Genomic DNA, 15,912 nt, shown 5'->3' on the forward strand with positions numbered 1-15,912 from the left:
CTAAACAGTGCTGTGGTCCTGTGAAGATATAACAAGTTTGAAAATCCATACTGATAACTAAGTCATCATCCTAGGAAGATAATTATGTTTAGTTCCCTGCTCTGTCACAGACTTTATTTTCATAAGTCAAAGCATTTATTTTAGTTACTAGTTACCACAGTCTGCTTAACTCAGGTCCTGAAAGGACAAGCACACAAGCAATTCAAAGTAAAGCTCTTTCCAAGACTTAGTATAATGAGGAATTATGCTTCCTTTTTTTTTTTTTCTCTGAAGTGTCTGGTTGGCCAACTTCCACAATAAAATACAGAACCAGCTGGGTTGCAAGGTTATTTCTTTATGGCACTTTTTATTTAAATGTGTGCATTTACTGTTGAGAACAAAGAAAGGACAAGACATATGACTTTGTTTATGTACATTTTCCACTACACTGCAGACCAATTTATTCAGGTAGGAAAAAATAAAAGTCATGCTACAAAGAGAAGAATAAAACAAAGAAGAGAGATTGATGCTGTATATGCAACTCCAATTATTTATTACCAGAGTGTGCAAATTTTGTACATGGTAAGTATTAATGGGAATAGAACAAGGGACTTCACTCCTAAAACAGCTAACTCACACATTACTGCAACTGATATTTGCATTTTAAAATCAGATGAAGATCTAAGTGCACAAAAGCACATAAAGGTATCATAAAAAGTTGTAAAAGTACCAGAAAGAAAAGCCATTAAATAATGCAGCATTTCATGGGCCACTGGCTTGTTTTACTACGTCTGTGCTTTGACTGCCAGCACCTGAAATGCACATTTGTGGCCCATTAGGAAAAGGCACTGAAACCTGGGAGGTATCTAACAGGCTGTAATTCAATGCCTGTGACTGAAATATCTAGAAATGGCCCAAGTCTGGCTGTCTCCCTGATTGAAATGTACACATTCCAACTTTTTCACAGCATAATGCTCCAGGCATATCCAATGCATTAGGCCAAATGTAGCAAAGATTTGCTGCAGCAGTGCTTAAGGCAGCAAAGGTAACACTAAATTTGAAAAAGATGGATAGGCACAGATCCAGATGAATCCAAACAGAGTGAAAGTAAAGACACTAATTAGAGCACTGACACTAGGTGATATGGAATGTTATCAGCTCTTCCCTTAATTTGGTTTTGTGCATGACTTTGTGCTAGTCCACTGTTCTTCCATTTCCCTTCCCACTCTTTGTCTGCATCATCTGCACATGCTGAAAGCTCATGAGATCAGAGCCTACCTCTGCCCCCACCATGACGAGCTCAGTAGGATTCAGACTTTGACTGGACCTCCTACAAGTCATACATCTACATCAGCCTACTGTAAATGTACTGAATACAAAAATAATAGGAGGCTTGTGAAGACCAGAGGGAACAGGGAATCACTCAAGGAACAATGGAAGTAGAACATAAATAGAAACAATACTTTTACTAAGATGAACACAAAATGAAGGAAGGTCAATGGAGAACTGGATCCAAAGATTTTAAAACAGTGATTTAAAAAATAACTGATATCACTGGTAGTTCTTAGAATGACAACACTGCATTGCAGTTACTTATTTAATTAGCATATCATATTACCTTACACACTTGCTATTAAACTCACATGAATGTGAACAGACATCATGGAAAATCAAATTAACATGTATTAAACCACCTAAAAATGAAACTTCTCAGTAAAGCATCAAAGCACATGCAAATACTAAATTTACCTCAGCTCCTAAACTGAGAGAGATTATTTCATCCTCAAAAGCAGAATGTGTATCAATATGAGGAGGAATTCCTGTGTAAGAAAAAAATAAACAAAAAAGTCAGTATAATAACAAAACCAATAATAGAGTGCTATGTCTGTTAGGAAGCTCTATTTCTATGGATGCCCAAATGGAAAACTGGGATGTACAGTTGAACAAATAAAACTTACCATAACCGTGGGAATTGCCTTCCAAAAGGATTCAGGGCAATTGTCCGATTTACATGCCCAGATTAGATGGACACAGTTAACCTAACTGTCTTGTATAATCAGTACAAACATCTAGAAGATAGTTCAGGGCACTCAGAGACCTCACTCACCTTCTGGCGACTCCAAATGCTCTCCCTGCTGCAGACTGCAGCTGAATCACTTTGCTCTCCTCTTAGGCATGAAGAGTTACAGTACATTTGGCAACTTTATGCTTTAGTTCATCCATGATCATGTATTTCTCCCTCACTCTCTTCACAGAGGAGTAATCCCAAATACTCCCTCTACTGCTAAGCAAATGACTGCGTTACGAGTCTCAGCTTCAGAATTAGGACCTGCTACCACAAGGCAGCCACTCTCAGGGTCAAGCCCTGTCTCTGTTTTGCAGTTCCTAGGAGAACACACATCATTGCTAGGCTAACCCAGGGTAGTACATCTGTCGGTGTGTGCACGAGTAAACACACACAGTTGGGAATTGCCAAAAGGACAGTAACTTTTGGTTTTGTTTTTAATTTTTCTTTCAGATCTGCTAATTGGAAATAAACTGCCAATCTCTGCAGCTTGTGCCACACATTTTAAAGTCAAGTGCTGAAACAGCAGCGTGAGTGCCACAGCAAGATCTCACCACCTGGTGGGGAACAGCAGCCAGCAGTGGAGCCAAGCCAGCAGACAGTCTGGGAGAACTGCAACTACACCTTCCTCTGACTCCACAGCAGGCACAGACAGATAGAGTAATTCCAGTATGAACCAAACCAAAACACTTTTATTTGTTCATTAAAAATTCTACCCACATTCATTTTGGACACTATAGAAATCCTGAGTCAAAAACATTTTTGTCCTAACAGTGTCAGTCAGCTCTATAAAGCATCCTTATTATATGCCAGATATTACCTCCATATGTAAATATTCTGAATTCCATTAGTTTCAGTGAAAGCAATACAAGTGTTTTATGAGGCCAACGTTTAATCTGATAGAACATCAGTGAGACTTGAAAACCAAGGACAGACAGTTGTTTGTTATGGGCCAAAATTTTGCCTCAGTACAAAGCACTGAGGCTCTGCCTTCAGATGCACACTGAAGTCTGTGCAATTCACTGTGCAGCCAGAGAACATCAACAACTCTCTACATTGTCACTCAGACAATTCAATCAAGACCACACTGACCTACCTACCTGCTGTTTATACTCCAACTATGCAGCACATAGAAAGAGACAGTCACCCAAGGATTCAAAAGTTTATGATAACTTACAAGTCACTTTCCAAAACTTCAATTTCCAGTAAAAATATGGCTCAGAACACAGATACTAAAGGTATTAATCTGACTGCACTCTGTGCTCATTCATATCCTAACAACTTGCACTTGAGAATGGGTATTTTGGTTTGGGTATGGTTTTTTTTTGGTTGGCTGTGGGTTTTAGTTGCTTTGGGGTTTTTTTAAATCTGCATCTATTCTTGATTGAAATCTACAATTCTAACTGATCTCCTCTGATGTCCCCAGCCAGAAGTACATGACTGTATCAATTTAACAGATTGCCAGATACACAAAAAATATGACCAGCTTTTCAGACCCTTGTTTGGCAGATACTATAACAGTTGTCAGACATTAATTCTGAGAGTAAAGTCATTGTCCTTTCTTCCTAAGGACAAATGAGATACTCACTCTAGAAAGCAAGCCAGATACTTAACCTCGATGACTAAGCTAAGCAAAAAGCACAGCATGTGATTTATTCCCCTAGGGTGTGATTAGAATCGTATTTCTCTTCAGATGTCTCCAGTTTGGCAAAAATTACAGAAATAGAGTAATTCCTTATTTCTAAGATAAGGGAACACTGCTTCCATCATACTTAAGAGTCACATATCACGTATACTAACGTTATATCATATGTAATAACAATACCAGCCATTTCCTGGAGACTGTATTTACATTACAGGGAGCAAGACAAGTCTGGAGTGAAAAAATGCACTTGACTAGAAAACCAAATAGGACTGTTTATTCCTGTATCTTTTTATAGTTAGTTTTGGTGTTATGGTCTTGGACTCTGAAACACCATCATTTTCCGTAACAGTGGTATGAAAAACTCCACCTCTAAACACAAGCTCCCAGGTTCAGAAACTAGCATTAGGCTTTAGTTTTGATTCAAAGCATCTCTGGTCACAGACGAAATACACCAAGCGGGTGCTTAAATTCTGTCTCTACACCATGTCACATTTAGATGCCACACTCTTCTGGTTTTCAGTGAAGTTGTACTCATTCAGTTAGGATGGAGTACATTTGCTCCACAGTTGCTTGTAGGGTGCTATGCTTTGGATTTGTGATGAAAACAGTGTAGATAATACATGGATGTTTTCGCTATTTCTGAGCAGTGCTTACACAGCATCAAGGTCCTTTATGGTGCTCATGTTTCCCTGCCAGCATGAGGGCTGGGGGTGCACAAGAAGTTGGGAGGGGACACAGTCAGGAGAGCTGGTCACAACTGACCAAAGGAATCTTCCATATCATATGACATCATGATCAGCAATAAAACTACAGGTGAAGTTTACTAGGGATGTCATTACTCAGGGACTGGCTGGGCATTGGTTGGCTGGTAGTGAGCAATTGTTTAGGATTTTTTATTGCATCACATATTTTTCTTTGTTTTAATTCCTTTTGTTTTAATTCCTTTTTTTTCCCCTAACTTAGTAATCTGTCTTGATCTCAACCCATGAGTATTCTCACTTATCTTTCCAATTCTCTCCTTCACCTCACTAAGGGGGAGTGAGCAAACCCTACCAGGGTTAAACCACAATGTAAGAGGTCCAATTTTTTGAAGGACAAATAAGCTTACCTTGTCCAGGTTCATACTGATTTACAGTCAGTTGATCAGGTTTGTGCTTGATATATCCCTGCTTTAAGCACTTCTCCAAGAACACATTGCAAATTTCAGGAAGACCTAATTATAGAAACAGAACTGTAAGCAAGGTAAGATAGCTTTTTGTGTTTTATCATTTCTTATAACAATAAATATAACTGTAAAAAATACATAGAAAGAGCTTGGTATATAAGCAAGTCCATCTTTAAGAATGATTACTCTGCACTTGCTGTTAACACACACATCAGAATTGAGAGCCTGATCTTTAAGCCCAACATATTTATAACATCTCACAATTACAAAGGCCATTCCTTGAAGGCCTCCACGTTCAGAAGAAGATCACTCCTTACAAATGTAAACTGCACTATCTTTTCATGTAAATAAAAGCACATCAAATCAGAGGCAAAGATTTCACCAACTACAGTAAAAAAAGTTACAGACAAGAAGCAAAATTACTCTGATTAGAGTCAGAAGTTGTGCAGAGAGCTCTCTAAAAAATTTACTGCCTAAAAAATTGGTTACCGAATTAGATTAAATATCATAAAAAAAAAAATCTGCTGCAGTTAAGCTGGTCTTGAAACAGCACTGAAAATTATAATCCTTCACTGAAACTTTGTTTTGATATTTTACCCTAGGGTTTCACTGTAAAATTCTGTTGGAGGTAACACCCACAAACATATTACTAAAAGCCCTTCCATGAGTCTACTTACTTTTAATTATTTTCCCCTAGGAAGTGTTTATGCTTTTCTCACACAAAGTAGTCTAGCTCTGAGACTACAAAACAACTCGAATATCAATGTTTTTATGATGATATAGCTTCACTGTTAAAACCTCAATATAACCAGAATCCTTCTGTTGGATGCTACATCCACCCCAGTACACAAGCATCACCTTAAACACCTTCAAGTTTTACAGGAATTTAACACCCCTATTTCACTATTTTTAAATCGAAGACTATAAGATGACTCACTTGCTTTGCTCTGACTCACAGCTTTCAACTCCAAATAAGAGTTATTCAACCCTTTTAAAAACTGCTTTCAGTCCAAAGGAAATTTTATTTTGGTGTGCATCCAGCAAGCTTCAAGCTAGTCAAGATAACTATATACAGCAATGTACATCACACACCCCCAAACAATTTAACATGCAATTTGTAGCACATAATTGTTTCATGAAACAAAAAGCTAAAGCTAAAAAATAAAAAATAAAAAATAAAAAATAAAAAGACAATTACAATCTCAAAAGCCTTATTTGACTGGACCTGAAAGGGCAGCAACCTCTGGTTCCAAGTGACTGGAAAACAGTCACATTGATTTGGAATGGATCTTATTCAAAAGCACTGTTCAGTGTGTGCTTAAGACACAGTGAAGGCTCTCTTTTAATTAGAATCTCATATCCGTATCTCAGTGAGGTTTAATGGCTCAAACAAAATAAGTACAATTTAATAAAGAAGTTCTCACCTCCAGGTAAAGGTTTGTCTTTATCAACATTGTTGTTATCATAGCGAAACTCATATCCAAAATGTTTTACTCTTCTATGCTTTAAGGTCTTCTGGGCTGTAAAAACACACAAGTTCAAAGTAAGATTACACTACATAAAACAGTATAGACAATTTGCTATGCTTACCTATTCCATCTGACCTCTTAAGCCTAAACATTATTTAATTAACAGTCAAAACAATGTATGTGAGCCTTGCCCTTCATGGCACACTCTTCTGCCTTATTATCTTTTGTATCTCATCAAGCATCACATTCACTGCTGTTCTAGTCAAATGGATGGTGTTTTAGTATGTGCAAGAAGTAGAGAATACCAATTTTCCTGAGTCATGCTTAATGCATCTTTATTCTTGCCCTGATCTCTGAACTTGCACTTGATGAATACCCTATGGCTACTTCAAGATCCTTCACTTTCATCAATCACGAAGTTACATGTTAGCTAAGGTCAACATAACTCGTTGCGTTGTTCCAAGAAACAACATTTACACAGGAACTTTGAAGTGAATTCCAAGAATTCATTTATTATGGCACTTAACTCCACAGAGCTCAAGTGAAAGCACAAAAGCATCCAGACTGTCTTGCTGAGTTATTTTTCATTTAAAAGAAGCCACAGTTCCTTAGTTGGACATCAAATTACAAGCGTAACCTCCTCAGAACAGTCTTGAACTTGGCACAAGACACATAAAAAAGACTTCAGTTGTTTCTGGATGCAGGAGTATTATACAAGTAAATCCATTATAGAGTATCAATTCAGGCCACTTGCTACCAGGAGTTTATCACTTGCAGTATAAGAGCCAATTTCTAAAATACTAAGAACGAATACACAATCATTTTGGACAATACATCTACCAAGACGTAAACTTCTTATAAACTGAAACTGTAGGAAAAAAACCAGCATAAAAGTATAGAGGGTCTGGATTCCTATAGTTGTCCTCACCATTTTGAGTATTTTCATATTCTATCCAGTCAATGCTTTCCAACATCCTCCTTTCTTCATCTGGAGAAATAATATTTTCAATTACCCTTAGGCCTGGAGGCAGGCTTGTAGGAACAGCATTTTGCAAGGAAACTGGGTGTATGAAAAAAAAAAAGAAAAAGAGAATATTGTCACTGTTTAGACAAAATAAAACCATATGTTCCCTATAGGGATATTTCCTATATATGATAATATAGTACAGCTGAAGACATAGTTTAATGACCCAATGGAGCTCTCACTGTGGTCTTATTTGGAGAAGCAATGATCCCTTTTTGTCATGACAAAAACAGGGTAATAAGGCCCAAGTTTTGCATCATGCAAAGCATTTCTAAAAATTTTACCACAGAAGACCAACAAGACTCCACACTATCCAAACACAAACTCTCCTGTGATTTTCCTGTCAAAATAATGGTAAACAGAATTCCCCCATCAGTTCAGAGTTCTACCTGAATTTCATTTTAATTTTGTAGAACTTTGGTGATTTACCATATTGGCAGATTGCTTCTCTAGACAGAGAGTACTGTGCAATCAAACATGTACAGATATGGAACAGCATAATGCAGTACCAAGGTGAACACGATGTAGGGACATTCAGTTTGCTATCCAATTGCTTAAAAAAGCCATTTGCTGGCAGAATGTACAGACTGATATCAGGAACCCTTTTTTGCTAGATACCATGAAAGCTCATAGAAAGAACAGTTTTTGTAGCAAATAGCTTATAATCAGAAATCACAAAACCTTCATGTGCAGTGTTGAGTGGTCAGGAAATTACTTAAATCTTTTTGTTCCTTTTGCCTCCAAGTTTGAGATTTCAAATTAGAGTATCCTATCATGAAATACAAGGAGCAAATATTATTTTGCATCCTGAATCTTAGATTCTGGCTTTCATTCTCTGTGTCTGCTTACATAAAACTAGTGTGCTATTAGCTATATTTGCAACCCAGGAAGTAAAAGCAAAGGGAAACAGTATGCAGGAAGCTGGATATATAGGAGAACAGAAAAACTGTACCTTTTTCCACAAAATTAATATATAGAACAATGTGCTGGCCACAGTCTTCTAATGTCACTTCTTCTCCATTAAGGGCATCAAAGGCTTTCTTAGCTTCTTCTGTTGTCCCATATTTCACAAATGAATAAGGTTTATTTGGTGGCATTAGGAGCATTTCCACAGCTCCATATTCTTCTACTATCCTGAGCAGTTGGTGTCTACTCATTCCATTACCAAGACCAGCATTGGCAATAACCAGGCTCTAATTGAAGAGGAATTTTTAAAGCAATGGTGAATTAGTGATTACTGTTGGTTCATTTAAAACTAACACTCTACCAAAAGAGCAGCTCTATAAAGAAAAACTAAGCCCATGAGCACTCTTTTATGTATTCCACACAAGATAGTCACATTTCCAAGAGCCTGATACATAAGGCTATGGCAACCTATACTTGCCCAGCACATATTCTGGCAGAAAGACTTGCAGCCTCTATCAGAAACACCTCCTCAGTTAATTCATCCTTTGAACTGGAACGTGTGCATCAAGTGAACCTCAGGCAAACAGTGACACTAGACACAGAATTTTGGAGGTTTCTAGAACATCATTTTTCTGAAGACCTGCTACCACTAACAAAAAACAACCAGAAAACCCTCTGAAGACTGATTATTTTTTTAAGAAATGTTTTCTCATCTTTGCCAAAAAGTCTCTCCAAGCAGAGATTGATGTTCCCAGTCCCACCTTAAGTCCTCCATACATCAGGTTCACCAAAAATAAGCAGCAGCCTCTAGAAACACAGCATCTAGTTCTGCTCCAGCACTTTTATCTGAAAATTCTCCCTCTTGTTTGTATAAAGGACTTATGTCCTATCCTTAGTTAACACAGACTACTTCATGCATAACGCCCAATTGCTTAATTCTGTGCTTTCAAGTGACTTATGTCCAAAACCAGTAAGGAATATGCTGTTTGTAAGGACTCTTGCTGGCTTGGCAAATATTAGAAGAAACAACAAAACAGTACTACTAATCAGAAAATAGCTTTTGAAAATAAATTAACAAGTTCTTTTGACACCTAAACAGCTATATGCTATAACTGGATGTTCAATCTAATCATGGTGGTTGAAAAGAAGTTTCAGTCTCATTCTAAGGGCAAATGTGACTCCAAACAGCTAGCAACAATTTGCTCAGATTGACTCTGTGTAATACCTTTCCAGAAACCTTTCAGACAATCTTTTCCTTAAAAGTCTATAAATGTTCTATGACCTTTTCTGAAGGCAGCTGGGAAAGTGTTTCAAATTACAGCATTTCACTTCTCCAAGAAACCAGAAAATGAGATTTAGAACCAATAAGAAGGATTATTCAAAATAAATGAAAACTAAACAGTGAGTACTGCTGTGATTATGCCTATTGTGACAGCTGTTAGTATCTGTTCTTAGCACTGCATCAGGCTAAGATCACATTTTTCAGAATTGACCTCATTGTTAATTATCATTATTTTCTAGAACGTTATTAATGGAGAGGCCCATGTGTGTGAAGGACACGCAGAGGCTCAAACCGGTGCTTTCACTTCATCTACACAGACCACTGCTACACCACAGCAGCACGTGCAGCAACTGGTCATGTTCTCCTGACTGAGTAATTTCGAGATAAAGAGAGTCTTGCACAAAGCCTGAAAGCATTTTCTCTATTCTTGGCACAAGTTTACCACTAGCACTATGATTTGTTTCATATATCACTTATTCAAATGTTCCATCACACATGAGGATCTTGCTGAACCCCAAAATTACTGTTCGGGTAGCTTAGATGGATAATTTGGTACCTGGGATGATTTCAAAGAGAACAAGTCCCAGATTACAGACCCATTTCCAAGCAGCACTAGAAAAATATAGTCCTTGCTCCAAAGAGCTTACAATACATACAAGATTGATGAGTCATTTTAGTGTATGTCCATGTGGTGTGAAGTATGATTGAAGACTAAATCAAACTTTGTTACAAAAAGAAAAGATAAGGATCTAACTGATGTTTCCATATTTGAATGGGAAGAATTTGCAGGATCAGGATGAACAAGGCTAGAGTAAATGATACTGCTCTACAGCATTTCAAGCCATTAGTATCCTTCCACAAATGACAGAGGGAAATTATAAACTCTCTACTTCTTTCCCTTCTGTCTTCAAGCTCCTGTCACTTTTTGTTATACCAGTATCCGTGAGGTCACCCTCTGATCTGCTGTAACTCTCTACTGTGGCAGAAAACTACAAATCAAAGCTGAGTAGCTTTCTCTTAGGTTAGGGAATAAAGTGGCTTATGGTAGAAGTCCCCTGAGCACCACAAGAACACAGAATACCCTCTTGTCTTGTCGGCCCTGTTTCAACAGCTTCAAGTCAGTCAAATAGTTCAACTCCCACAGAATCACAGCCTGAATCTACTTAGGTGAAGAAAACAGTGTGGAGAACACTTCAAAAACAGACATGTTTTAAATGGGAAGTTTAGACAAGACAAAATATACTCGATAAAGAAATACAGAGGAAAGGTGCGAAAGCTAAAAGCCTGAAGGGGGGGAATCACACAGAGAAAGAGCAGGAAAGTTCATCTACATATAACATTTCTCATGCCTCCTCCTCCTCAGCCAAAGGAACTACTGTTTCAGGTTAAAAAACCCATTACCCAGAGGCCGTCAAAGTCTCTCCACAAACATTTGTGCTGGTTTGGGCTGAAGTGGAGTTAACTCTCTTCACAGTGGCAAATATGGGGCTGTATTTAGGATTTGCGCAGAACATAGGGCTGACAATGCAGAGATGTTTTTGTTATTGCTGAGCAGAGTTTACACAGAGCCAAGGCCTTTTCTGCTTTCCGTACTGCCACGCTGGCAAGGAAGTTGGGGATGCATGGGAGGAGACAATCAGGAGAAGACACAGTGGGGACAGGTGACCTAAACTGACCAAAGGGATATTCCATAGCATGTGACATCATGCCCAGTATATAAAGTGGAAGGAAGGAGGGGGAAGGGGGGACATGTGGAGTGATGTTGTTTGTCTTCCCAAGGAACCGTTACACGTGATGGGCCCTGCTCTCCTGGAGATGGCTGAACACCTCCTGTCTGTGGGAAGCAGTGAATTGATTCCTTGTTTCGCTTTTCTTGTGTGTGCAGCTTTTGCTTGCTCTATTAAACTGTCTTTATCTCAATCCATGAGTTTTTCTAACTTTTACTCTTCCAATTCTTTCCCCCACCCTGTTGGTGGGGAGTATGTGAGTGGCTACATGGGGCTTGGGTGCTAGCTGGGGTTAAACCACGACACACTGGACTACTGAAGTACAATTCTGCTTTGAAATCAAAGAGGCACAGAAGACCCTCAGTCTCAGGAAGTGTATTTTGGTGAACTGCACTTTCAACAAGGCATATATGAGAATAGAATATGAATAAGCAGCATTTTTACATTACCATCAAAATCACAAGTACCAGTCACCTGTGTGGCATGGGAGATGCACTCAATGCCCTCATGTCTCATCAGCGTATGCTGAGCTCTGACTTGCTTCCTCAATACCTTCTTCTTCATTTTACGGACTTTCAAATCGTCTTTGCAGGGTTTAGCTTCCATGCTGGTGATCTGGAAAGCAGAAGTAACAACACATAGTAAGTGTCCTGCATGAAAAATTCAACATTTCCTTCTGCTCCAGAGTGACAGCCTCCCTGTCTCCTATGTCATCTCTAGGACAGTAATAGGATTCTGGTGATTCCAGATTTTATGATTTATTTGGGACTGACAAACCAAGTCTGCAAAGTAATTTCTTCCTCAGCCAAGAGCACATCATTCCCCATCTCTGAGGTTCTGTTATTTAACTGTGTTTTATTAGGAAGATCCCTCCCAAAATTAAAGCTATATAAAGATTGCCATGATGATTGATTTCATTTTCTCATTTTCTCTTCCTCTTCACTCCTTTATTAAACTCTTAAAAATCTTCCTCTTCATTCCTGTATTAAATGAATGTATCACTACATCCATTTGTGGTTTTTAACCTGTCTGCCTCTCCTGTTTTCACACAGTAGTTTCAGCTAATTTCCTTCTCTCTACAGTCTCTCCAGAGCAGAACATAAGAAAAAAAATATCCGTGGAACTGCCATGAATTTGCATTGTCTCAGCTTCAAAATTATTCTCATGCCTCACCAAATGCTTGAGTTGGAGATGAATTATTCATTTGGCTCCTCCTTCCTAATTGTGACCAAATATGACATTTGGCCAAACTTGCTTTTATTGAAAGTAGAAAAATGTGTTCAATACTTAGATGTCCAAGAACTAGCAACCAGGATGCTCCACACTTAATTTAGCACAGCTCCCACGGCCAAACTTAATGCAAATCACATTCCTGTCATAAGAAAGAACAGAAAACCATGTACATATATATATAATGTACATGGTATATATGTACATTTGTATATATATATACAAAACTTGGAAAAGGCCAGAGGCCCTTAAATAACTCACTGGCAGGCAAATGTTGTGTTGCCGTGAAATTCAACAGTTTATATATATTTGTTTGTTGTTTTGTTGCATCTTTTGCCACTTTGGGTCTACCACTACACTGAGATCATCAGTACCTTCCTACATCTCTCTGAGCCTACATTCTTTTCCTTTCTCCTTTCCCACTTCCTTCAAACCCAAGGAAAGGGTCCAGACCTCATGTAAGATTGCTGCAGCATCACCATCATCAACATGCACAACTATTAACTGTACTGAAAGATAAAAATCTTTAAAGGGACTCAGAATGACAAAAGCAGTCTGTGGGAATAACAGATTCTAATCCTCCAAAAAGCAGCAGAATAAATCCTGCCAAAGAAGACTCGGTCTTCTGCCACTCCTTTCTACTTGTTGGTTCATCCTCCTATCCTTCCTCTTCCACTCCCAAACACGATTTTACAGTAGTCTCAAATGAATTAAAACACTTGCCAACAACAATTTCAAGCAAACCTAGCAAGTTACTGGCAGGGCAGGCTCCAAAAATTCTATTCTGATACAGTTTCAGATGCCTGGTATCAAGTTTGCAATGGCACATGCATGGCTGTAACAGTTTGAACTCTGACCTGTGGCATTATTCAAGTTGTTAAACATATTTGACCACATAAAGATCACATTTACATCTGAGCCTGACAAAAAAAAACCACAACAAAAACAACAGCAAAAATAGTAATAAATTACTCAGCACCAAGATCCATCCTACCACCATTAGACTCTTGACAGTTCCCAGAGTTTTTACTCAGAGTGAATTCAATCACAACCATAATAACATGCAATGGCAGCAAAATGCATGAGACGAAAATCTCCCAAGTGACAAAGCTCAAACAGGGCAGAGCTTCAGAAAAATGAGGACACTACTGAAATAATTATTTCATGTGACTTCAGAAACAAAGTGTAGAGGCTGAAAAGATCAATGCGTTATAGAACCAATCTTCATTTCTGTAAAACTATTTTTGTTACAGGTTTGATAGCACATGTCTCCCATCTCCCTTCACAGCAACAATGCTCATTAATGGCTTTTTGCATATTTTATACTCCCATTTTCTCCCTTCCTAAATGTCTTGGTACTCTCTTTTTTTTCTCCTTCTTGATGGCAGACCTGCACACAGGCCACAGCTCATTCTAAAAAAACACAGCTGCTTCTAAAGACAAATATTTCAAAATAGTTCTCTTACTGAAGATGCTTCATTTAATTGACAAATAGGGTTAAACATAGAGAGCAATGGTCCTCTTGACCTACATTAGTTAAATAAAAATCAAGAAATCTCAAACTTGCTTACAAAAACAAAACAAACCACAAGGAAATTGACATGCAAAAAAATCCCAAACAAAACAAACATGCAAAAAACCACTCCAAGATAAACGGAAGCCAAGACACCTGAGAGGGGGAAAAATAAAAGTCTCATGAAAAAAAGCACAAGAGGTTTACATTGAGTACATTCTCCTAAGTGCATCTCATGGGTTACCCTCACACCAGGATTCATGGGATTTGAAGGGTGATTCACCAAACCTACCATGACCACGCTGTTCAGTTAACAGATTGCATAGAATTGCAGAATCATTTAGGTTCGAAAAGACCTGTAGGATCAAGTCCAACTCTTAACCCAAGACTTCCAAGTCCACCACTAAACCATGTCCCTAAGTGCCACCACCTGCACAATCTGGTCCAAAAGATATGGCCTGCCCAGCTTTATTTGCCATACACAGCTGAACAGAGCCCAAAGCTTTACAGGCTGCCTATGTGCAGGTTCTTCCAGGCAGAGGGTTTGGCATTCTCAAACCATTTCACAGGAAAGTACAGGAGAAACACATCTTTAACGTAGTGAGGTGGGGTTACAGAAAGAAAGTAAAAATACAGGATGGCTTAACTCTTTGGAATCAAGCAAATCTGGCTCAGATGGAAAAGCACGGAGGAGACTATGCACATCACCCATACCAGTGAGACCACTGTCATGCAACTTCTGCAGAACAGACCCAGACAGAACAAAAGGACATCAAACTGAAAGGTTCAGGCCTCTCCCATAATATCTACACCTCTGTGTTCTGGAAGACATCATCTGATCTCTAAGGAGAGCAGTTCTGAGTTCAGTCAGGCCTTTCGTCAGGTCCGCACAAACTCCCACATTCTCCAGGCAAAAGCAAAGACATCACGGCACAGTATTTGCTAAACTATCACAGAAACTGAAGTTGAAAGATTACTTTCCATCCTTTTATAACATCTGAACTAAACAACATAACAAGGGGCAGATGAGGTGTGATTCAGCTGCCTAACAGCATTTAAAACTGGCAGATTTGTCCTACCCCACAACGCCTGGCCTTTCACCTGCTGCTCAGGAAGATGAAGACCTTCCTTATGTGCTGTGTCATGCTTGCCAGCATCACTTAGATGCCTCCAGCCCCTGAAGGCATCTCAAACAGTACTACCTGCATGGCTGAGACAACAGAACTTTCCCTTGATCTCTGTCTGAACCGGGTCTAAACTCTCTGCCTCGTCTATTTCGTCACTACCTGAGGCTCAATTCAGCAGGCACAGAAACCAAGAGCCAGCCTTGATTTCTGAGTAAACGAATCACACTCAATTGCATAGCAGCGGAAAAATATATCTGGTAGGATCTCACACCCCCTCTACAATGGCCAACACAACGACAGAAGAAAAAGAATAACCCACTGCTACATACATTACTGTTACCTACCTCATTACTGTTATCACATCATACAAATCACTCTTTATTAGGATAGGACAAGGGGTAATGGGTTCAAACTGAAGGAGGAGAAATTTATATTAGATACTAGGAAAAGTTTTTTCCTGTGAGGGTGGTGAGACACTGGCACAGGTTGCCCAGGAAAGTAGTGGATGACCCAAGCCTGGCAGTGTTCAGAGCCAGGCTGGATAAAGCCTTGAGCAACCTGGTCTGGTGGGAGGTGTCCCTGCCCATGGCAGAGGAGGTTGGGACTAGATGACCTGTAAGGTCCATTCCAACTCCTAAAATTCTATGATTTCACAAGTATTTTTTAAAAGCAGCTCCTGAAAACACACAGAAAGCAGTTTCCCCTTGCAATGTGAGCTCAGCTTATAGCAGGTCACACAACTAGCCTGAAATCATTATGAAGGTCAATGTAAAGCTTTAA

General features: G+C 38.9%; 1 protein-coding gene across 1 annotated transcript in view; it reads right to left on the minus strand.

Annotated features, from left to right (window-relative positions):
- ALKBH8 (alkB, alkylation repair homolog 8 (E. coli)) overlaps nucleotides 1-11,868 on the minus strand; it is a 43,658-nt gene extending 31,790 nt beyond the window's left edge. The window contains exons 1-6 of the mRNA XM_009069455.1: nucleotides 11,737-11,868; nucleotides 8,300-8,540; nucleotides 7,252-7,383; nucleotides 6,279-6,374; nucleotides 4,798-4,902; nucleotides 1,729-1,799 (exon numbers count right to left, since the gene is read on the minus strand). Of these exons, the coding sequence (XP_009067703.1) occupies nucleotides 1,729-1,799; nucleotides 4,798-4,902; nucleotides 6,279-6,374; nucleotides 7,252-7,383; nucleotides 8,300-8,540; nucleotides 11,737-11,868 (777 nt within the window). The remainder of the gene's footprint in view (nucleotides 1-1,728; nucleotides 1,800-4,797; nucleotides 4,903-6,278; nucleotides 6,375-7,251; nucleotides 7,384-8,299; nucleotides 8,541-11,736) is intronic.
- Between the last annotated feature and the right edge of the window lie 4,044 nt (nucleotides 11,869-15,912).

Source organism: Acanthisitta chloris, unplaced genomic scaffold (assembly GCF_000695815.1).
Source record: "Acanthisitta chloris isolate BGI_N310 unplaced genomic scaffold, ASM69581v1 scaffold452, whole genome shotgun sequence".
Taxonomy (NCBI): Eukaryota; Metazoa; Chordata; class Aves; order Passeriformes; family Acanthisittidae; genus Acanthisitta; species Acanthisitta chloris.